The 25,576-nt window shown below is 41.5% G+C and overlaps 1 protein-coding gene across 1 annotated transcript in view; it reads left to right on the forward strand.

Moving 5' to 3' along the window:
• Positions 1–19,678: 19,678 nt before the first annotated feature.
• The window catches only part of LOC139142478 (nuclear receptor subfamily 2 group E member 1-like), a 35,311-nt gene continuing 29,413 nt past the window's right edge, over positions 19,679–25,576 (forward strand). Inside the window, exon 1 of the mRNA XM_070712417.1 lies at positions 19,679–20,107. Coding sequence (XP_070568518.1) covers positions 20,083–20,107 — 25 coding nt within the window. The 5' untranslated portion in view covers positions 19,679–20,082. The remainder of the gene's footprint in view (positions 20,108–25,576) is intronic.

The raw sequence follows: 25,576 nt of genomic DNA on the forward strand, positions 1-25,576 counted from the left end.
AAAATTAATAAAGACGTAAATTTTGGCGGGAAAATATCAGATTTGGTCACGTGACTCAACTCGTCAAGATTTAGGCAGACATTTTTTTAAAGAATTTAATAATTCCAATAATTAGGCCAAATATCAATCAAATCTGGTGGTTTTTAAAGATAATTGATCATTTTCTTATTTTTTGGCTTGATGGGTACAAACACCCATGCATTAACTTACTTGAGGAATAGATGAAAGCAAGTCAAAGATTGCCGGTTTTCCAAAGTTAACTTTTAGTCGGAAAGCGTTTCAGTCGAGTTGTGAATAGATTCAGTGATAAAAATGTTCGAAAACTATCACCTTATTATGTAGTTGATCGATGGACGGCCACTTTACTGAATGGTGTAAAAGGAGCTAAAAGTGCACCTTTTCTGAAAAGCAATCGATTAAACCACAGAACTAATGTGCTAACCTATCGATCGATGCATCGATTTTTTTATCACTCAACACTGTCCTATTTATTCATCCACGCTTCTGCAGACTAATAACACACATCCCCACGTGTTCTATTGGAACAGACACAGCTTTTCATAGTTGACAAATTGACAGTGATCTCAACTAACTAACTTTTACTCTTTTACTAAAGAACTAAAGAACTAAACTAACTAACCGATTAGCCCACTAAATCTAACAACTAGCTTGGTGACTGTAGAAAAATGGCCCGTTAATCGAGAAATTAAGCGACCAGTCTCTCTCTCTCTCTCTCTCTCTCTCTCTCTCTCTCTCTCTCTCTCTCTCTCTCAACCATCCGGTCATCAGTCTGAGTGATTGTTACACACGAATTCATCATCAACCAGCTCAGCGACTCATTACCGTACGTTACACAATCCATCAATTAATTTAATTAATCAATCAGTCAATCAGTCAATCAATCGATCATAAAATCACTTCTCTCTCCCCCTCTTACTCACTCTATCTCTCCAACTTTACTCTGTATTTGCTAGCTCACTCACTCAGTCACTTTTGACCGTCTTAGTTCCACTCTGGCAGCCAAAATAGTTTTCCAGGACTTTCGCAATCGGCTGTAATATGTTCATTCGCACCGGTACAAACCATCGTCGGGTTTCGAGAATGACACATTTATTTTTTTTCGTTCACTTGTCAACCTTTTTAGCACGGCTGAGTGACTCGAATAATGGCCTCGCAATGACATCACCGCCTCGCACTGGCTGTCTGTCTATTTGATTGATCAGCGATCTCTGAAAGCCACACAAAGCAGAAGTTACAAAGTATGTCATTCTCTGGAGTGATTATGTCCGTCAATTCATACACATCAAACAAGCTGAAGAAACATACCAACACCGATTTCGAAAAGAAACAAAACTTTAGGGGTTTTTTATCCTCACCTTTCTAGAAACTGCGGACAATATTGACTGCCACCAGTTCCACTGGCCAATTTTTACTTTTTCTCTCCGCAGTTCTAAAACGGTACTTTTTCTCGGCTCTAACTGGTTTCAAAAGTGTACATTGTCCTGTATTGACTTGTCCGATGAAAGCACGCATCCGGAGGGGCTGGATAAATCCCACCCGTTAATTTTGACATTTTAATTGCCTCGGAAGTCTGGTTTTAATAGTTTCTCTCGGCGTTTGTTCGCCTGAAATGAATATTGGGTGCGCTAGCTCGCGTGAGAATTGACCCCTCTGCCATGGCGAAATTTGACAATTGACTCCGGCGCAAGGCTAGCTTCTTTAATTGGTTGCAAATAAGAACCGTTGGATTTGAGTTTATTCTCTGGTGAATATTGCGTTTTGAGACTCTGTCAGGGGCTTTATTGTCCATTGGCAAACGCAGAACAAGGGGAGGATTATTAAAATGTTGAAAGATCATTTTGTAGGCCACTCCTTCAAATCTCCGAACACCGTAGCAAATCAAGCTGCAAAAGAAAAACAAAGGGTATGAATCCAGCGCAAGCCAAGCGACAGAAACCGACTCAGGTTGAATCCCCAAAGGAGTGCGCCAGGCAGAATGAAATGGCAACATTCAATTGAGACCGATTCTTTTGCTTGCTTGGAGATGTTACCGAGCTCGCAATAGAAGTCCCCACTCCCCGATTCTTCGTCCAGCAAAGGGCATTATAACGCCCGGCTCAGAACAGTCTGAACCCGCTCCGGGGCGTGATACCCCACTTTTTTTGACTGAGTTATCAACACAGTCGTGAACGGTATCAGCTTTGTTATTCACGAGCACGCTGAATTCACTTCTCTATAAAGATAAACCCGAGAGCAAATATACACGCTGTAAAGTCCTCTTCATTTTCCAACACTCCGGCAAAGTCTCTTTCAAAGCAATTTTCAATAGCCAAGAAAAATATCCATCAGCGCCTTAAATAGGCCCTCTCGTCGCCGTTGCGAGTTCTTTTCAACTTCTTGTTCTTATTATCCGCATTTCTGGGGCAAACTATCACTTCTTTTCTGGGGGACGCTTTTCAAAAAAGTTTACCTGCTTGTGCATTGCCTTTTCTTCTCAACTTCTCGGTGAAGCTTACGCCGTTAATTAGTTGCTGTGAATGGAAATCCATATTACACCAAGTGGAAAAGTAAACTTGTCACGGAGCGGCCCGCCTGTGTGATGTCGCTCCGATCAAACGGGATTGTCTCTCTTTTTTCGAACCCTTCTTCAGGTCCCGCTTAACTTCATTTTGTGTTGATTTTGAAGGTTTTGACATCTTGACGACAGTCCGGTCGCAATTATCGCGCGAAGAGAGAACTGGGGCATGGGAAAAGAAAGCGAGAACGCCTTGGAGTGTTTTAAACGCCGATAAGATCGCAATACAGGCTCACTAATGAACTTATGAGTGAACACTTGTATTTTCGCTCTTTCAACATGATAGCAAATTACCGAATCAGGCAAGTGGGGAAGCTCATCTCAATTGGTGTCTCGACAATTCCATGAAAACTGGTGATTTATTGAAGAGGTCAGCAGCAGAATCCCTAATTATGTGCTAAAGTGGACGGCAGATAACCCAGAAACAATATCTACTTCTGTTTAATTGGAATACCGCCACTCTACCTGACATAGCGCAGAAAGGAAAGATAAACGGCTTTGGTTTCTGAGCAGACAATATCATTGTCTGGATTTTAAACTATCTAAACCGATTGGTAATGTTACAGCGATGGATAATGTCCCTTTGTAATCAATCCACAGTATGGTCCCAATGAGCGGTCTTAAGCAGACTTGGCACTCTCTATGGCCGGGGCCGTGGGATTGCCTCCTTCCGAGTTCAAGTTCCAACGTCTGAGGAGGTTGAAACCATGGCTGGCCGGAGAAAGTTGGTCGAAACCGCGCGATGAAAGTGAAGCGAAGCTACACGATGGAAATTGATCACGCTTTGCAAGGAGCCACTCTTCATAAAGTCACACAAAATGCTTGGTCGCGGTGTAAAGTTCGCGACTGTCCCAAGAGATCCCCAAACTTTGAACCCGTCTGAAAGTTCCCTTTATCAACATTCAGAATGACCTGGAAGAGCAAGGACTTTGTATAATCATTCACTTATTCGTTTTGCCAATGCAACATACACCCTTCTGATGTGTCGTCCTTTACCCAAACGCATAAAAATCCTTGCGCTACATAAACGTTTGCCTTAGGGACTGGTCAGTTTCTTCGGCCTGGGGGGGGGGGGGGGCGGTGGATTATTTTTTGCCGACGTCAAAAAGTGGCTGACCCCCCCTATTCCAAATTTTGAAAACAGGGTGACCCCCCTATTCCAAATTTCTAAAACAGGGTGACCCCCCCCCCCGGGCGCGACAAAGGTAAAACAAAAGATGGACATAAATTATATATATATATATAATATATATATATATATATATATATATATATATATATATATATATATATATATATTATATATATATATTATTATTTTACATTTTACATATATTTATATTTTAAATAGTCATTCTATGTTTTAGTGAAATTGTTGACATGTCAGTTGTAAGATAGGAATTTCAAAGTGTCAATCTTAAAGTTTAAATACAGTATATTTTGAATGAGCTGTATTTTGAATGAGCTGTGAATGTATTTCACACTTTCTCTGCTTAACCAGATGTCCTGAACTGTTGTACAGAAATGGATGTCAATCATTAATATCAAAGAGGAAAAAGCAGTGAATCAAAACTTTGATGGGTGTTAAGACTTGCCAACCATCCAATTAAATCTACTGAGGAGCCATAGAGAGCTTTTTTAGCCAAATCTGATGTGTACAGTGTCTGAGAGGACCTTTTCTTGTGTAACATTGAAACCATAAAAGCACAGCTAATAATGACAAAAACTGCCTTTTTTAACTGTTATTTTGTTTCATAAAAAAGCATCTTTCTACAGAAAACCTATGAAACAAAGGAAAATAATTGCATCAATGAGAAGGAAAGATATCTTGTCATTTTTCTATCTCTAAAATAAGTCACTGTATCAAATATATATTGTGAAATATTTGTGCATGTTGCTTTCTCATACTGAATTCTCACAGAGAGAACAGAAAAGTTTCAGGAATTTGTCATCCTTTTCATATGAAATGCAGATTTCATAATGGTACACTTTCACTTAGCAAACATCAAGATATCTCTGAAAGTATGGCGCCCGAAGGGCGCGCCAAAAAATATGAAACATCCTGATATCTCTGATATATATGCCTTGTATATTAAAGTCATGCACCTGAAGGGCATGCTGAAAGATGTATGATATATTTAAGTAATGAGCTTGAAGAGCACGCTGAAAAATATTGAACATACAGATATCTCTGATGTATGTATGCTTGATATGTTAAAGTTGGGCGTGCTGAAAAATATGACTGATTATTAAAGTTACGCGCCCGAAGGGCGCGCCGAAAAATACAACTGAATGATGAATTTTGTGGCTGACACTAGCATTTTAGGCAATGATGAGCCTGTGTCAAAATTCAAAAACACACTGATCCCCCCTATTGGGCATTTCAAAAACATGGTGACCCCCCCTATCACCAAAGTCAAAAACAGGGTGACCCCCCCATGAATCCACCGGCCCCCCCCCAGGCTGAAGAAACTGACCAGTCCCTTACTTGTAGACTTATAATAATAACCCATAACATATTCAAAGCGAATATATGTCCATGCTTATAATTTCATGTCCATAGTGCACAATGCAACATACGTGGACTAAAAGACGTGTCCAGACTTCTGGGGTCAGAACAGGAAACTGTTGGTACGAGAAACAAAAATATTGAAAATGGGCCAATGACAAAAGATACAGCCACTGTATCTGGGAGCGCAACAAGAAAGCACAAATCTCTCAGTTTCCTTCAAAACAAGATGGCGAAGTCCTTCAGTTTTGTAGACTTGTTCTGTTTCCAGGATCTTACCGTGATTAAGATGTCATAGGACTGGCCGTTCTTGAGTACTTTCGGGGGTTTTCTCCAAAAGATTTGAGAGCATTGAGGTTTCTGAGAAAGGAAAGAAAGATACTGAATGGGACTTTTCGCATTACATGTTTCAGAACTGCTTTTCCTGAGAGAGAGAGAGAGAGAGAGAGAGAGAGAGAGAGAGAGAGAGAGAGAGAGAGAGAGAGAGAGAGAGAGAGAGAGAGAGAGAGAGAGAGAGAGGAGAGAGAGAGAGAGAGAGAGAGAGAGAGAGAGAGAGAGAGAGAGAGAGAGAGAGAGAGAGAGAGAGAGAGAGAGAGAGAGAGAGACAGACAGACAGACAGACAGACAGACAGACAGACAGACAGACAGACAGACAGACAGGCAGACAGACAGAGACAGACAGACAGAGACAGAGACAGACAGACAGACAGACAGACAGACAGAGAGACAGAGACAGAGAGACAGAGAGAGAGACAGACAGACAGAGACACAGAGACAGGCAGAAAGACACGGACAGAGAGAGACTCTGACAGAGAGACAGAGACGGAAAGACAAACAGACACACTGGCAGGGATAGAGAGAGACAGATACAGAGACAGAGACAGGGGGCATAGAGAGACAGGAAGACGGAGAAGGAGACACGGAAATGATCTTGAACTGCGTTTAATATTACAAAGAGAAGAAGTGGATTCATATTACTTCTCATTCAATATCAGTTTCACTGTTTGGTCCTTTCATCGTCACAGATAAATTTGGTGAATAAGTATCAATGTACATCTGGTTACAATGAATTTATGACAATAAACGTTCATCTTTTAACGTCTTGTTAATATAATTAATTCACTGTAAACATCGACATTTCCCAGATAATTTGCAGTTGGGTAACATTTCTAGTGTGTTTTCCCACCCTCTCTCCACCCCAATAGCTTGCTACCATTGTCTCAGCAGCGTTGCCTTACCTCTAATCCACCTAGACGGCTTTCCGTTGTGTTTACGACAATTTTGGCACCCTGGTGTTAATTCGAAACGCAAAGACAATTAGTGGGCAAGTCTTTGTTGTGCCTTGTTGTAGAACACGGAACTGGTGAGAGAGGGGATCCCCTACACCTGCAAAATTCATCGGAAGAAGACCAAGGAAAGTAATTCGAATTTCTTATACAAACCTGATGAATATCGTCCGAAGATGTGACGAAATTTACCGACTCTCCCCGACATTCTGTAATTAGTTGGTCCTTCCACTAAAATTACGCAAAGACAATTTGTAATTTCTCGATCATTAACTCGATGTCTGACTTTTAAGAAGATGCGTTTTGACGTACAATAAAAAGCCTTCCGGGTAAAAACAAAGAAGACGATGAGACAATGGAAGCCTAAGACGCGGGGATTACACCACTTGGCACGTATTTACTATTTGGTATATTACTCAGCAGTAAGAGTGTATGCTGGAGTGCATTTCGAAGAGAGCGCTTATTTGTCTGACGGATAGAGCAATTGACGAGTGGAAGTTTCTCAGGTATAATGGACATTCGGGGGATTAGCCGAGAGGGTCTTCTGGGGCCGTTTTTGCAGGGGATTTCGGTCTTCTGGGTTTTGGCTGTGATGGACGGGAACTGTCTGGAGGATAGAGATTTGATCGACACAATAAACGGCGGGAATGTGTGATTTGGTCGGATGCAGCGTAGAACAGACAGCAAAGCATTGGGGGCAACAATTGTTGTGAGTGACGGACTGTGAGAACGTTCTTATTGGGATTTTCCTGGCTTTTGCGATATAGAGTCCCTGGGCTTTTGAAACGGTTTTCTGAGGCGGACAGGTGGATTTTCAGAGGCGATTGTGAGGGAGCACCTGGTTACCAAGTGCAGTTACATGCGAGCAGTGGACTGGGCAGGATAAGTCCGAAATAGCTATATAAAAAGTTGCATTCGGTTTCACTTTTTCTCTAGATTTGCTTCGAAATCATATACGCGATAACAATAGTTTTGTGTCAGTTGACTGCGTTCCAGTGGTGGGAATTAATTTAAATTTTGTCTTGCTGACCGTTTACGTCTTTGGCAAGGAAAAGATGCCTTTCCGTGGAAATCGGTGGACTGTCGGTAAACCACGATGCAATAGTTACCACACTTAATTCACTGAATGTGGTTAGGGCCTGTGCTACTAGGGATATTGAATGGGTGGGCTAGATTAATAAACTTTGATTTTAATGTGTTCATGATTTGAAGTGACACTTAAATGTCCGTGAACTTTGATGGTCAGAACTGTGGAATGATCAACGTGAAATGGGTACCGGGTGTGTTAGGATGTAAATTACTTATATCAGTGTGGTTGGTGTATATTTATCTCACAAGGGAGACAGAATGCCTAGCATAATGACAGAATGACAGCTACGAGTTCAGTTATTGCATGTGTTTTGATATCTTCAATAGACGTCAACACTATCTTCACTCATCTGCCCACATTGGATCAATGCTATTAGATGGACGGAGAATTCGCAAAAAAAAATTGGAAACTGTGATACGTTGTCTGCAAGCGTATAACGTTGGGCAATCCAATGCCGATTAGTTGCAAATCATACTGTGCGTTTGGATACAATGCGGCATTTTGATGTAGTTGTTGGGGCAGTTTAGTGGAAGTATAGACATACCAGGGGGATCATTTTGATAGCATCGGTACGCATCTCCGGAACTATATTCTGGACGTTAAATTTTTACAATACCTTTTTAACTTTACCAACTGTGGGAGCTTAATTTGAAGCTCATGTAGTAAATACAATTTTCAGCGGATTATTTTTGAAAATTCTATTTCCCCTTAGAGTAAACAAATGGAGGGAGATCATTATGAATTTTAAATATCGACAATTATCAGGTAATTTGTTTCTCTTGTACCCGATTTTGCACGGCGACTCCTGGTTTTCATTCACGGTTTAAAAAGGAATGGTTTAAAACTCCTTTACTGGGAGTTTTGGCAGAAGTTCAAGTATTTCAATTTCAAAGTAGGCACCACCTGAAGAGTTCGACGGTCTTTGCATTAAAAATGTTTTGATTTATCGGAAGGCGCTGATCTAATAATGTATGAGCTAATCATAGACAGACAGACTTATTATAATTGTATGGGACAGAAGTGTAATTGCCATTTTAGGTAAGTGAGCCTCGTTGGGCAATCAGTGTGTCCCTCTTTTGCTTAGGGTCATAGAAACTATTCGTTAATTGATGAAAACTCAGTGATAATTGGGTAACAGCTGAAATGTAGATTTCATTGTATTCTGATTTCAATCAAGCTGAATGCCGAAATATAAGCTTATCTTTTTTTTTAGTTAGTTTCGATAGATATTTCAGAAAGTTTTGGATTTGCAACTTGAAAGATTTGAAATTATGCACAATGTAGGTTTTAATGCAGTAGCCGGTATAGCCTAGTAATTTCCAGCTGCTTTTGCGGTTCGAAAAGACTAGTTTTGTCGTGGATAAAGAGGCGGGGAGGTCGTGATTCTTGTTTCTTACACGACGTTGGTTTATAGTCACTTAGATCATCTCAACTGACAGTCCTATTGTATTTGAAGTGAGAATCCTTTACTTTTATCAATCACGAGGGAACCATCAAGTTGGTTGCCGTGCGATGCTGGTCGTGTAGATGGGCAGGACAAACACATTAGACAGTAACAGTTGTAGGCCTAAGTTTTCATGCATCCGTGTGTTTGTTCTGTTTGTCGAATAAAATTTCTTGTTCTTGTAACAAAACCATATTGATTGCCATGTCAGGACGGCATCTTTACATGTAATGTCCAACACTAACGATGACAACAGAATTTCCGTCCTGGCTGGAACTGATGTCAAAAAGATAAAACATTGCGTATTTTATTGAACGTTTTATATTGTTAATGCTAATACTTTTGTATGGTTACGTGTTTTACTTTCTATTTACAAAACGCACGAAGAAACCTGACCAACAAACGCAATAGTTTTTTATTCATTAAAAATGCTTGTCGTGACGTGTGTGAAATTAATCCCATGATGCAACAGAACAATAGGGCAAAGAGGAGGCGGACACAATGACTTATTAAGAGGTGTGACTCCCTTTAGCGAGGTTGGCGCGGATTAAGATGTTTTCAGCGTTTATTTAGCCAATCTGAATTCCCGCCTGTTCAAATATGGTTGATGATGATGGTACACAAACCCTCGAATCCAACAGGTGGTTCCTACAAGATTTGTTGTCCATCTTGGATCATCAACGACTTTTATCTCTCTCTTTGTTTCCTGCAAACATTCATTCGGGTCTTCCGGTGCCCTACTTGCCACTGACAAACATCTATTCATCCGCACCCCACACACTTCTTAACTTAAAGGGGAAAGCATTAATCCTTCGGATCGTGCACGCCCACGAACAGAAACTTGTTTCCTGTTGATTTCAAGTTGTTGGAACAAACGAACATTCAAATAAACTAATCATTGCGTTTTTACATGTACTGGTGGAATATTTACAGCAATGTAACGCACTGAACCACACATTAAATTCATCCAGAAAGCGATGTTATTTTAACCTTATCTACGACACAACTTGAAAATGTCTTTTCGGACATTTCTATTAATGGTGAAAAACGATGATCAGTTGTGTTCTCTCTAATTTTAGAACATTATTTTTTTCGCTGGAATTCAGTACATACAATGACCTTTTTGAGCTTCAATTCCCCAAAGGAAGTTGTCCTTGGGAGTTTTCTCCTATTCCTGACTTGTCACTGTAAACTGCATTTACAGTTAAGACAAACGAACAAAAAAAAAACCAAAACCAAAAAACCCAAGCAAATGAATAAATAAATAAACGTGTACGTAGATATGTGCGTATGTATGTATGCATGCATGCATGCATGCATGCATGCGTACATACATACATATATACATACATATACATACATACATACATACATACATACATACATACATACATACATACATACATACATACATACATACATACATACATACATACATACATACATACATACATACATACATACATACATACATACATACATACATACATACATACATACATACATACATACATACATACATACATACATACATACATACATACATACATACATACATACATACATACATACATACATACATACATACATACATACATACATACATACATACATACATACATACACACATACATACATACATACATACATACATACATACATACATACATACATATATATCTCTACTACCGATGAAGAAGATTAGATTCATTCTTGTAGCTATCAAGCTTCTCTGTGGCTTTCATCAAAATTTCTGCGGTTTCAAAAAGGAATAATCTTATTGACTGCACGTCCGGTGTTATCAGTTCATCATGCATTAGTTTACTTAAGTCCCGTTGTCCTTCGCTTCTTTTCGAATTATACCATTTCTCTGTGTTATTTTTCTAAATATAGCTTTATTTGGTTTAAAAAAGCAAGGAAATACCTTTGAGAGCTAATCGACCTCTTGGCCTATCTGGCACAATGGCGGGAAAACTTGGAAATAATTAAAGAAAAGTAAAAAATGTTATTTTACTCCTCGTGCGGGAAAAAGGAGGACAGGCGATCGATTGATGGCGATGTTTTCTTAACATTGACGATTCAATCTCTTAATTGGCATTCATAAGGCCGAGTAAGCCTCTTTGTTGACTCGGCTTGTAAATGAAACCGTCAAGCAATTTCAGTCCAGTATGGCCGAGGTGTTTTTCTCGACCTTTTGACTTTGCATTCTAGAGCTGTTTGCTCCTAGTTAGGACAAAGTTGACATGCGCGGAAGAGGGAAAAAAAGACTGAACTTTACTGGAGAACTGTTTGAATTAAAGTGACTCGGCATCGCAGAGTGAGGGCACACGGAAACGCGCCAAAACTTCTTTCGGCGCGATAACACGGCAGAAACGTGACTTTTTTGTATTAACTGCACCAGCTTGCATAAACATTGAAATTACCCTTTAGATTACCCCAAATTGACTCGAATATGAAAGATGGACTTCTTCTGTATGTAGCTAAGGGGTAGCATGGAAGCGTCAACTTTGCATGGGCTTGAAACGACCATACTGGGAAGTTAGAAGTGTAACCAGTTGAAAGTTTACCCATCATATGTACAAGTACCTTTCGCTAAATGGACCATGTCAGGTTATGTAGCTGTTATTATGGTGGCAATATAAAACACTTTCCTTCACACAGAACGGGAAATTATGACGGATGGCAAAGAGTACTTTACAGTTCGAAAAGCTGGCTCAGACGTTTAAAGTTTGCCAAACAAGATCGCTGTCATCTAATTTGCATAAGTTACTAACAGAAACAAGAAATTATGTCACCGCTCTCCTTATTTGTTCTAGATCTAGGTTGGATTACTAAGATCTGCTTTTGTCTACAGCTTTTGTCTACAACTCTTTCAGCAAGTTTCGAGAATGCCCAACAGTACAACTGACATCGCTGTAGTGACTTTTGCAAAATTTATGTCCAGTCATTGTTCCCACGATAAATTTTTCTGATTTCTAATGATACTGACTCCAAAGGCGCACTCTTGAAAAAAATGAAAACGCCTCTCAATTTCTACGATCTGATTTTGTTGATATTGGCGAGATAGAACACTTTGAAACTGTCATGAGTTTGATTCAGCGAGTGTTTGCCATGTAGTGAAGAGACAATTTAAAACAGTATATCCCACTTTCTCATTTCTCAACTTTTCACGTTACGCGGATAATCTTTTAATACCGCCAGACACACACAGTTTTTGAGGTCTGGCGGTATTCGTTGCGCGGTCCGAACAATGTCTGTTATAATTTTAAAAGCCACCGAACTTCCAGATCCTGAAAGCCATCAAAAGAGACTCGTTACCAAATCGTCGCCGGCGACCGCCTCTTGCGTCATCATACTCGGAGTGAGAATATCGACTTCAATAGAATCGTGTAGACACCTTGATTCCGAAGCGGCTCAATGCAGTACTTGAAATGAATAACCGCTCTTTTTTTTAATTCAATTCTTTTCTCCGGGGGAGGGAAGAACGGTTTGACGACGATTTTTTGTTGAATCGAATACATCACTGGAAGACAGACAGGCCCGACAAATCAGCCTTTCCTTTTCTTGCAACCGGGGCACAATCCACGTAAATAAATACCTTTTCAGACGCTACATGTCCCAATTTAGTTCCATACACGAATAGTCATTCAGTCACTGCAATTATAATCGCACTGGCACAACAAAAGCTCGACATTTGTGATGCTCTTCGTTTGCATGCCAATCGAAGGGCCCCTCCAGGCTAAAGCCTTTTATATTAGCTTTTTATTGCCTTTGCAGTGACTTCTTTACAATGAATAGACAAAAGAGGGAAATTATGCAGGGAAACTTTTGTCCCGAGAAAGGGCAGCGACTCACCGACCAGCAAAGGCTCAAAAAAAGCTTGGGCTGTGTTGTATATGTATATGCTGTGTACTGTGTGTTTATGTAGCCAGTGAGTAGAAGCAAGTCATTGTGGCGTTATCAAGGGGAGAACAAATCACCATTTTAATTCAGCAGAGTTAGAGAGCTAACGAGCATTGCTGCTTTCTCCCTGGAAACTTTCGCACTTTCTTTTTTTCTTATTGGAAGGGAGAGATTTGGGTGATGATGGCCACTTACGCAGACGGACACACCCGGTGCGCTCGGAGTTAAGAGTTACTGAATAAGTCAAGGGGGTTGTTTTTTTCTCTTTTCTAGCTTGTTAACACACTTATCAAAGAACTTGTGGGTAGAAAATCCGCTCGGCTGACTTGTTCTCTTCATGGGCTCAGCGGGAAGCCTTGCGTTTGTCCTTGTTCTTTTTTTCACGGCAGTGATTGTTCGATCATACACAGACACCCTCTTTTGTTCCGGTGTCTTAGAAGATATCCCCGTCGATTCGAAGAGGTCGGCCGTCGATCGATCGGAACAAAATCACTGAGCCCGTCAAAAAAAAGGCTGGGCTCTTTTCATGTTAAAATGTCAAACCCACCCCTGTTTCAAATGTTGAAAGTTGTCCACAAGAAAGCCTTATGTAAAGCTGAAAAAATATCGGAGCGCCTTTTAAAATCCTCGTCGATACAAGAAAATCATTACAGCGATAGCCGACAGTATTATACGCGCGACGACGCATATGGCGAAGTTGAACGCAACAACACGGTCGTTACACTGTCGGTTGCCAGCACTACGCTCTGGCCACCTCTGAAAAATGTAGAGGGGTTTAACACAGCAACAATAACTTTTTAGTTCTCTATGACGTCAGAGACCTAGGCTTAAGCCTTTCCAGTTTCAACGTCATTAATTCAAAGTAACTTTTCCAAAAAAAGAGCGCCTTCTTTGTCGTCTTCAAGAATACGGCATGTGTACATTCATTTTTAACTTTCCAGTTCCGTGATTCTGGAGCAGTTTCTTAGCCATTTGAAAATGTCTCCATCTTGTAGATATAAGAGAACCTTTTATGAGGACCCACAAAGTTAATGTAACATCTGTAGATGGAGAACAAAGGTCGCTTTAGAAAAATTTAAGAACAGCCCTTGGCGGGGTGCAGTTAGCCTTCCCTCGTCCCCGGCTACAAGACAGCCGTTCCCTGGTCGGGTAGCTCTCCCGATTGTAAGCGTGAGTTTCTTCAGACTTTGAACGGCACATGGTGCTATTGTCGGGTCCCACATCCAGAGGCAACGGCCCGTGATGAAATACGCAGGTGTCCGCGCGCTGAGTTTTCCGGTAGATTAACGACAGACACTCGGGCCAACCTTCATCCCTCAACCACGGGGACAAAGGTCCCGGTTTCGGCAATTTTCCCCAATTCCGCCGAATAAAGACCAAAGAAACCCTCGCTGTTTTTCAATCACAGGTGGATGCTGTGACCGCCTTTGCTGCCAAATTGAGCGGTAAACTGCCGGTGAGGGGTGACTAGTTTTTATTATCCAAGATCTATATTCAACATATAGACTTCATCAAATGGTAACAAACTCATGGACGATCCTATTGGGAAAGCATAATTAACTACTAATTAATTAATTAATTGGGCGAATTGGATCACACTTTCGAGTTCATTAATCTGCGCGAGGGCTGTTGCATGTGTTGCAGGCTACATGACGTGTGTCCGACTTTGTCCCAACACTCAAAAAAAAACCAAACCGGAACTTTGGTAGGGAAACGGATAAAACATCGACCTTATGGAGTGACTATTAGCCTTGAAGTGTGTTGTGTTGTTTTTGTTTTTATTTTTAATTCAATGCAAAGAATATCTTGCCAAGGTAAGAAACAACCCGACGAGAAGAATAAGACTATCTTATCTCCATTGTTGAAAGCGAATTTGATATAACACGTTCCGAAAAAAAACGGGACTGTCATTTTTAGACACCGTTGAGTCAAAATAATCCATTTGTCGTAAACAAGAAAGGCCGTAGATGAAATAAGTCGGTGGGGTCTGCCTTGTGTTGTGAGTTCTTGTTTCCCCAGACACACCTCGAGCCGATCAAATTTTTAACCCTGGAACACTGATCATTCACAAACTAACCAGTCCTTACAGCTGGTCGACAGTTTTTCTCAACGTTCCTTCGCTCCCGCGAGAGTTTTTTCCCAGTAAGGGAAAAGGCAAAAAGGGGACAATACATGCTTTATCTGTGATCGACAACGGAGATATTTTTCAAGGGAAGGGACTTGAATAAAATCGGCCGGTCCCACACCTCACATTTGACATGACAAATTGACATCTGAATGAACCTATCTCCAAACAATTTTAGCGGGATTTTTCACACTTGCCTGGAACCTTGGTGCTTGGCAAGCATAGCGGATACACACATACAGACAGAGAACGACGCGTAATCCCCGTTTTTTTCTTTTTGCCAGGCAACGCGATTTGGATCCAGCGGCACGACATCCCAGCCCCGACATGAGACAATCGCAGCTCATGCCTGACTTCGTCGGTGCCTCTGTCTCCATTTTCTCGCGTTAGGCTGGATTTTCTGGCTGGCAGGACCAACAGAAAGGGAACCAAATATTGGGACAAATGTCTTCATTCCCGTATACTGTTTACGGTTCAGCGCGGTGACCTCTTCAGTTACAGCATGATCTCTGGTTAGCAAATGCCAAAAGACCGGACAAAAGTTAAGAGTGGCTTAGAGCGACGATATCTTCTATGCAAGCCTCGCCTTTACCTTCTTGCCATGCCCGGTTGCCGTCTCCTCACCGATTTGAACTCAGGTATTTTGCCCGTGAACGCCCACCGTTTCAGTGGAGTCGCCGCTGTAAGTTGAAAATACTTATTGAGAAACCGGGTCTAAACAGGGCGCCGAGAAAACCATTTCAAACTCCCCCCTCTGCGCATAATGTGCTGTCGAGTTCAGCCAGTGTGGCTCTAACAATGATCGAAATCATGCGCATTTCTAATTACACCCCTGGGCTGGGATATTGTTCTTGGAAGTGCACTTGAATCAACTCGAGTTGTAAAAAAATCTGATAGTGTTTCAATTTGCGTGACCAATCAATCATGCTCGTTTGATTGACTGTGACTTGATTGGGCGATTCCTGTGGTAGCAATAGAAACTCAACATTCCTCAGGGTTGAAAGTAACTAGTTCTAACTGTACCTATGGCCAGCAGCGAGGACAGGTATTCGACTTTGATTGTTTGAAGCTTGGGACTTCGAGGCACATAACCGGGCGAGTAGAGAGGGCCTGGGTTGGCCAATAAGGAGGCAGACGGGCAGACATATGGATAAACTGTGGGGGTGCATGAGGGACTTCGGTAGCGAAAGAGGAGATATCTATAATACTCGTTGGAACGTGTGTGTGTGTGTGTGTGTGTGTGTGTGTGTGTGAGAGAGAGAGAGAGAGAGAGAGAGAGAGAGAGAGAGAGAGAGAGAGATGGATTGGATACAGCCAATTGAGGCGTCGAGTGACACTCATGTGACGCGCATAGCCATGTAGCTTACTACCGGCTACCAATATGAGATCTGTTTCACTCTGTCATAACTGCTCGATATAATCGTAATATTTCGTTACATTTGCTGGACGTTTTCTTATGCTTGACGTTTCCTTATGACGTCAGTCGCCTCGGCAATGTTGAGTCACGTGGTACTCCGGTACAAATTTCTGTCGCCTTCCATGCTGCCTTTCTACAATTTTCTCTTCGTTGACTGCATCTGAACTCGCCGTTTTGCGATGAATGTAATACGCATGCACAGATCCATACACAATGCATTCGTCAGCTAGTTGGTCATTTTCTGATTGCCTAGTCAACGTTTTTGTTTTCAGCGTTGAACCTTAAACATCTCCTCAAATCTCCTCAATTTATTAAGGGCTACTGGGGGAGGTACTTAGAGTTCTTCCTGAAGAGAGACAATTTCACTGGTGGTGGTGAGAGAGAGAGAGAGAGAGAGAGAGAGAGAGAGAGAGAGAGAGAGAGAGAGAGAGAGAGAGAGAGAGAGAGACATCGCAAAAACATGCGAGAGAAAAGGTCACTAATTTGTTCCGAAATACTCCGGGCAAAGTTTGAAACCGACAACGATGTTGTTCATTTCTCTTCAAACCATAATGAGTATGGTTGAGATGACCAGCTTGCTTTCAGGGTGTCCATTGTTGCCACACGGCTACCAACCTCTTAGAAGTCAATCAATCAAAACATGCCTCGGACTCCGAAAGAACCCATGTGAAAACAATAACACGGTGAATGTTGGCATTTCTTCTCCAATGAAAACACGGGCCATGAAAAGAGAAACACACACTTCATTATCCCCGGTCAACGTCGACCGGCCAGAGGTGTAAAAATTAACACATTACGGTTTGCGAGCGGAAACTTTTGAAAAGTAACCAGGCTGCGTGTTTTTTGGCAGCTCTCCATGACTTACTGCAAATGATTTCATGTTCATTTATATGTAAGTCATCGCTTGGCACGGTCTGTAAGAACGACCAACAATGCTCTATATTCATTGTCCGCTTAACGTGTACGCGGATTCGATTGTCAAAAACAATTTCCAAAGTTGGACAAATAATCATATTCTCCCGGCTCTTCTTCCCTTTGTCGCCCACCCCGCTTCGGTAAGGACATCGACTACTGTTCCCTATCATCGGCAAATCCCAGCCCATTGCGATGTTCCGTGCTGTGTGCTTGCCGTCATATTTTTTGTGTTGTTTTATTTACACTCCGTCTGCGAACCACGGTTTCTCACACCAATAAGAAAGTTTAGGGGATGTGTTAGGTTAATATCATTGCTGTACTTGTGTCTCAATCCACGTCTCTTACTGTCTCTGTCTGTATGTCTTACCATCTGTCACCTATTTTGTCTGCCCGTCTCTTATCGTCCTCCTCATTATGTTCACCACCCCTTTTTACGCAGCGTCACCCTGTTCCCGTACAAATCTCAAGTTACGAAAGAATGATCGAAATTTATGAAGGAATGCACAGGGAGATTTGAGAAGGCAAAATGTCCACAGTATATCACGTGAAACTTTATCGTTTTCTTGGTGGCGATAATACATTTATGGTTAATAGTTGAACTATCATATTTTCAATTAGGTGTGTAGATTTTTCAAAATTTACTCAATCAACAAAGTGTCGCTGCGGTGTATGTGGAAGCCTCAGAAGAAACAACTTGTGATTGGGTTCGGTAAACGGCCCCGGGGAAAGCACCGCGGTGAGCCAATATTGAATCGAGTATTGGCAACCCGATGACGCTACACTTGAGCTGAAATCACACCACGGTTCGGCAAAGTGAAAGATACTTCTCCTTAAGGAGCCCACCGCTCGAAACCGTAAGGGTAACGATACATTGACGTGTCAGAGGTAAGATTTATGAGAAGTTAACGAGGAGGGCGGGTGATAGCTGCTTTGAACACCGCCCCGTTCACCAATCTATAGGAGTATGCTGTGTCTGGTAGCATACACACGTATTCAAGCACGACTAACGAGCTGCTGTGCCCGTTTGAGACGCAACAAAGCTGGTAAACCAAAGTCACAAAACCCGCATTGATGTTTGTAATTCTCTCGCCTATTGACATATGATTTGCCCAGGGCGTTGACAAACGAGCCTGCCAAATCCGCGGCTATACCCGGGCTACTTAGGGCCTATCCAATCCACGCCACTCCGGGTCCGCTCACAGGCCTGCGACACTCAATGAATCCGACTTGCTCTCTTCTCTTCTCTTCAAAAGTCGATGTCGAGGACACCACTTGAAAGCACTCCCGGCTCTGTTACAAGCCCGGCGGAGCGTCTCCGTCACAACGTCAAATCGGACTTAGCTCCTCCAGGGGGCAGATAGTGCACGGCAAACCACGCTAAACCCAACAGAGAAAGCAAAACAGACACATTTGACACCTATACGTGAAGCCCAATACGACTTACTGCACACAATTTTCTCCCATTCATAATTCTTGTGGAGTAAAACTGAAATGTTTACTCAAACGCTTTGTTATATGTATTAAGCAATGGCGTATGTATACACACGTACCCTACACGGTAGCATTGTTTATCTTTCAACTCGGATGGACCCGGGCTTCTAGTGTTACGCATCCACCACTTCTGTTCCGAGTTTTGCTTTTAAAAGTGTATTCGACACACACTTGAAACCAATCAATCAACACTCATTCAGCGACTAATGCTGTCCTCTGCTCCCCTCTCATGAAATTCAACCGTATAGCTTAACGTCAACCAGGGATGCTCACGACACACCAGGTTGACAGGCGGAGTTGCAGCAGCTTGGTGTCCAACTGACAGGCAATCCGAGTCGCGCGCTTGGAATACACGGTGCCGCTATCATCGACGAGTGAAAAAATAACCTGTTTTCCAAGAAAAAGAAATGCATCACTATTTGCCATATTTCAAACTAGTGACCCACTGGTAAATAAAGTCTCGACTAGTGTTGTAGAACAAATGTTAACATTTGCAATGTTAATGCTGCCCCATTTTATTCGATACAACAAGTTTCCATTTTCCATAACAGTGGTAAAACATGCTGGTATTCTGCAGCGTCGACGTACCTAGTCGACAGAAAATAAATCATGTATCGAAAGTATATTTTTTCCTTCGAACGGATAATGTTACACTAACTGAGTGTATACACTGAACTTCATTAACCTCATTGTCTTGGTCATTGTCGGTAACTACTCTCGTTAACACAGAACGCGTCACAAATTAAAATAAACAATATACTTGAAGTGAACGGATACTCTTACGGGTTGAAATCAACTCCCGGATCAATTCACGTGCGCAGACCGCCAACGAGTCTCGTTCCCCGGCCCTCCTTCAGCGGGGCCCTGTACTCTGGATACCATCGACGTCGATAATATAGAAAGTCAGCGGTTATTAATTGCACAGTCGGTGAATCGAACAGTATTGTATGGATTTCAGTGCTCAGAGCTGTTATAGTGTTAAGATTTACAAAACTCTCGCCAACAATAGGGGGACCAGCCAAACCATTGGAGTTTACTTGGCTCTCATTGGCGGATAGCGGTACTTACTGGGGGTTCAATTAGCCACAATTCGGCTTATGTTATGCTAAACTAAGTCCTGTCGCTTCAGCCAATCCAGGCTGCACCAATAGCACCTCAATCGTCTAACCACTGTACACCCGGGTCAGAAGGTACGGGGACAGTTGACAGGCTTTCACGCTCGTACGGCTCGCCTGCTCGGGACACACATCCGCTGCACCGTGGTACCACACATACGCTCCCCGGTCTTCCACTGGCAAACTCTGCCCCACCCGAGGAGACACGAGAAATGAACAAGACCGGAACCACCTCAAGTACGTGTAAATTTCTCACTATCTCTGTCTCTGTGCGATAGATTCCAATGTTGTGTACTCTTGAAATATTGCCCGATTTGCTGAATTTGGGAAATGGAATAAGGGAAGCAACGATTGGTAGTAAACTCAAAGACGAAATCGCTAAACTCATTGATACTGTGGTGTGGTACTGAGCGATTTTAAAAGGAAACTGGCACTAGTATTGGAACGTGCAAATCATATTAACTTTTGAACCGGAGAGAAGCGTCGAAGCAACCCATATAATATATCTTTCTGCAACCTGTTGCATGCCTCCCTTAAAGACCAACTCCGCCTCACGTTGTATATTCACGGTATATTTGAAAAGCTGATAATTATAGGGGAAAGGGGCAGACGCCTGTCCTGCTTGAATATAAACTTTCCAAATTTTGCCGCAGATTGATATTGAGTGCCCGATGGCAGAACGGATAGAGGACCCCCACCACACAATGGGCCGTTCGGTCAAACACTTAAAAAAAAAAGACATAAGTTACATCGGACATTGCCTCTCGCAATATCGATTCGTTTCTTGTTTGTTATCCTTCGCTGTCTGTTTTTGTATAAACCCTGTCCATCTACCGACCATTGTCTCAGTTTCCTGGTCAGGAAAACACGCAGAGACCCTCTCTGCGTCAACAGTATATGACCCATCGGGATGCCTACCTCGGGTCAATGAAATCTGTACATCAAAATATAACCAACAACATGACCGCCTTGAATCGAAGAAACACCCATACCCCAACCACTGAAACAAATCACAGATAAATTATGAGCGCAGAAACATGTTCGATGGAACATTAGAAATGAAGGAAACACATGTGAGAGACATGTTTAAACCATTTAAGATTAATTAAACAAAAAGAGGATTCTTTCATTAGCGAGCCATTGATACATAATTAGTAAACCACACTCTTAGAATAACTGCATATCCCGGGGACAACATGAACGAAATTGCGGTCAAGCACGTCTTCTATTCATCGCAACGTCAAGTTGAAAAATAAACATATTCCTCGATCCGGACACCTTGATTACACGTAATCGCTAAATAGACCAGTTTGTAGACCGGCGTTTGTCCGTTCAAGCTCGGCTACGAGGATGTTCCCGTGCTTCCAATACAGAGGCCGAGACCCGTTGCAGCAACGCTGTGAGGGTGGATGTCCGTGTATTTCCAATACAGCGATCCGGAGCACTCATCCCATCCGGGATTGTGAAAATATTGTAGTTTGAATTTCTAGATATCGCAGACACGGGGAAACGTGGAACAATACAACCAGTCTGGAATGACTTTTATCTTTTTTTGAAAAAGGGGCGAACGTGGTCTCGTTAAATAAGAAACCAGTAAAACGAAGAAAAGGCCGCCCATGTCTCGGAACTAAAATTCCAACATCACTCGTGTCACGTCACCGGTGCTACAGACAATTACTTTCTCCTGAAATCTACAACAGTAAATTGCCGACCAGATGTTAATTACGAGATTGACACACACCTGGTAAGAGACTCCCCATTCCCCCAGACGAAGGCTAATGAGCAACTTGTCCTTCTCACGTGGATTTGTCTGTCAAAACTTCTTCAAAGGAGTCAAGTATGACTCCGTCTTAAGCTGTCTTTTCTGACGAGAAGACTCTCATAATCAATCGAGTCAAGGCTGTGGTACATACAGTCTGATTTTCGTCAAGTTTTACATTGGAGAGACTTGAGAGCTGTTCTTAATCCTGAAGGGTGGCCTCGATCAAGGAAATACAATCAATTTAACAGGACCTACGGTTGCTTTTGCTTCAAATTGAAAGATATAAAAACCAGTTTCACTCATGAAATCTATGGCAACTTTATGCTAAGACTTCAAAATATGTGAATCAAAGTCTAGCATGACTTATATCACTCGTTTTGTGCGGCCGATTTGTAAACTTGAACTATCGTAATCACAGCGGTTTTTGTGTGGAATCTTTCTGTAGCCCGGTTTTAGATTTGCCGGGCTACACAGGTCACCTGAACAAGATCCAACAGGATTCATCGCAATATCACTTGAAGATTTCCTGGGGTTTTTCCCTCCCGGCATATTTCTCACGCTCTTTCAAGAGCCCTCAAAAATGCATGGGAATTTGTGTTTGATGATAGTGAATCAACTGATTTTGACTTATTGAAAACTAACCGCTCATAGGAAGGAAACTCTTTCACTGGTGAGAGGGAAACGGACATTGAAATCGTACATAGGTGTAAGTGAAATTGACACATTTCCGCCAAGGAAGTGTTTGCTTTCGGAAATACATTTTCTAGCTTCTCAATTCTCGTTGATATTCCAACACTTTGTCACATATTTGCAATATCACACCGCCGTAGCTTCAACCGCGCATGCTGACACACACAATGCAGCAACGCGCGATTCAAAGGCAGCGATCTATTAAGTGGTTTATTCAGGGTCCCTGATTGACTTACCGTCGTTGTCATGTTTCAATTAATATCTCATAACTTTTTTTAATTGCGACATTAGTGGCGATCAATGGGGAACGTGTAGAGAGCCATTGTCAGCGGCGAGGGTGTCGTGTCGGGGTTCCGTCACACGTTACCGCTGCCAAGTCAGATCGGTAGTGCTTTAATTAGAACGAACCTCCATTTAGCTTTGTTTGCTCAACAGTGTAGAATAGATTGGTTAAGGTAGTTTATGTAGCTTTGTAAACTCTAAATATTGCCTTAGTTTTTATTTTGTTTGCAAGTATTGTATCACATAGCATGGATCTAAAGAGCTAAAAAACGTTTGATCTACATGCTGCTGTAGGAGTAGATTGTTTGGATTACAAGACTGGCAGAAGGTAATGTGTCCTGCAGCTTTCATTGCACGAAAGAATACGAGCGGTTAGAGAATTTCTGAAGTATTATCAGGCCTGATGCTGTCTATGGTTTAATTTTCTGAAAATCACCCACACTAGTGGTTTCGTTGGATGTCACTTTCTGTTTCATCTATTTCACCTGTGAGGAAATCAACATGACACACCAGTGTATTTTGTTTCCTCAATAAACGATATAATGTCCGTGTAAGACTATGTAGCAAGTTAAAACTTATGAGAGACCCTAGATACCGTACGATTTTCGGATCTTCACACGAACTCGACACCAACTGTACCATAGACAGTTCTTATTATCAGACGAACCAATTTATGTACACTTAACAGCACTGCCGGCGTTGACAACAATACTGTGTAATATCTGTATACTAGGGCACACATAAAGTTAAATTTAAGTTGAGAAGAAGGACCGTCAAAAACATTTGTCGGACTGAACTTTCTTGCTGTTATTTCAATCGGTGCCCCTTTTGTAGTTCAAGTACTCCATAAGCCACCATAGTATGTGTATGTACATGTACTCGTATGTCTGCACTTGTATGTATGTATGTATGTATGTATGTATGTATGTATGTATGTATGTATGTATGTATGTATGTATGTATGTATGTATGTATGTATGTATGTATGTATGTATGTATGTATGTATGTATGTATGTATGTATGTATGTATGTATGTATGTATATGTAAGGGAATACAATGTTATGTAGGTATAGACATACGTTTTAACTAAGGTGATATTTTTCAGCGGGGAAAGTATGAAATAATTCATTCAAAAGCACTATTGTATCTAAATATGAATAATTAATATTAAGTCACGTGAATTTTGTGACTACAGCCTGCGGCACACATCTTCCCAGCGCAATCAACACTCCAATTTAAAACGGAAAGTGTTTGTAAATATACAATGACTAATTTACAGTGAAAATGAGTCCCTGTTGTATAGGAGGACGCAAATAATTGTGACAGAAGTGTGATGCGTGATTTTTCGTTCTATTTATATCCAGCTTTAGTTTCCTAGTATGCTTTGACCCCCACCCCATTTTTCGTCCGTCCGGTTTGCTGTTCCGCGGACACTTACTTTGTAGGTTTTGGTATGTTGTCTTGGTCGAGTTCACCGGACATCTTCTACCGATATGCAGCGATCACTGTTCGTTTCTTTCGACGCTAAAACAGCAGATACGTTTGAAAGGAATGCTGCTTTTATAGAAATCACTTTCTGAATCATAAAGACGCGCCGAGTGGTGTCTGTTTGTTGTTTGAAGGCCTTAATTTTACATTCGAGTTATTTACCTGGTTTTCAGTGTCATCTGGAGAAGCTAAGACTTAATTGTGATACGATTTCTGTGCGTGTTTTTGCGGTCCAATTATTTGCGCCCCGGAAGATACACTGAAAAACATTTGAATTGAGAATTTAATTCGCAGTCGCATAAAAGTTTGGCATAATTTTTTACATCGGATGTACAAGACGCTAAAAATAAAGTGTGTCTAGAACCATATGACATTTTAACTTAAAATTGAGACGCGATGACCATTGTGTGTCCATTCTCAGATCGAATTCTGTTTCTTCATACGCCTTCAACATCAACATTTAAACGAATATAAATCTGCTTGAATTCTTTACCTTAAACAAGGCGAAGGTAGGCAATATCTGAATTTGTAAAACAGGTCATCTTTGATTCTGAGACACGAGATTTGTGTACCTATCAGTTAGAAAATCGGTGAATTGACGGGGTTGTACCGCCATATGCCATCCCAACCAGCTTTAACAATACCCTGAACTTTATAAAATTGGTAATAAAAAGAAGATTCGTATTTGCAAAATACCCCCTTCTTATTAAGCGTTATCGCTCTTTAATGACAAACTCCGTGGAACTGAATGGGGTGGGGTACTCGATTACGTATATATATACACACAGGGGCAGACCTGAGGGTACCCCAACGTAAAAACGAAGGGAAAGCTTACAAGGGCCGTCAGATGAAGGACACTCAAAACTTGTCCACAGACACAACTGTAATCATAACCTCATGTTTACTTGTTCGAAATACGAGGGTTGCACAAACTCTAAAACGGGCCTCCGAGAACCTGGTCGTAAGCAGCTGCGACAAACCAAACATTCCTCAAATTTCAAATCACTGAGCGTGCATAGGGGCAGCCATATCTTTCTGGCACTCAAAGATAAAAACGACGGTAAAGCTCGCAATAAATGTGCTTGGGGTGAGATGACTATCACCAAACTAATCTTCTAACACAAGGGTAATTGTATCACCCAAATATTTACTAATTTGAAATATGACGGTCGCGCAAACTAATCAAAAGGTCATTTGTGAGCACGGACGCAGGCAGCTGAAACCAAAGTTAAAAACTTTCCTTAATGCCATAGAACTGGGCTCCTGTTCCATATGAGAGAACAGTATTAATACTTTAATTTCACGTGTACTCGTCCAAGCTCGAAAGTGACTGGATTAAAGAGATACTGCATTTCCCCGTCTCTCGTTGAAGTGTTTTCTGAAAAATCTACAGCCTGAACTCATATTGTAGTTGATATTCAGCAGAAAGGGACTAATAAGCATCACGCTTTATAGTTTGTGATAAGTTCCAGTAAATTTATG

This window comes from Ptychodera flava, chromosome 10, assembly GCF_041260155.1.
Source record: "Ptychodera flava strain L36383 chromosome 10, AS_Pfla_20210202, whole genome shotgun sequence".
In the NCBI taxonomy this organism is placed as follows: domain Eukaryota; kingdom Metazoa; phylum Hemichordata; class Enteropneusta; family Ptychoderidae; genus Ptychodera; species Ptychodera flava.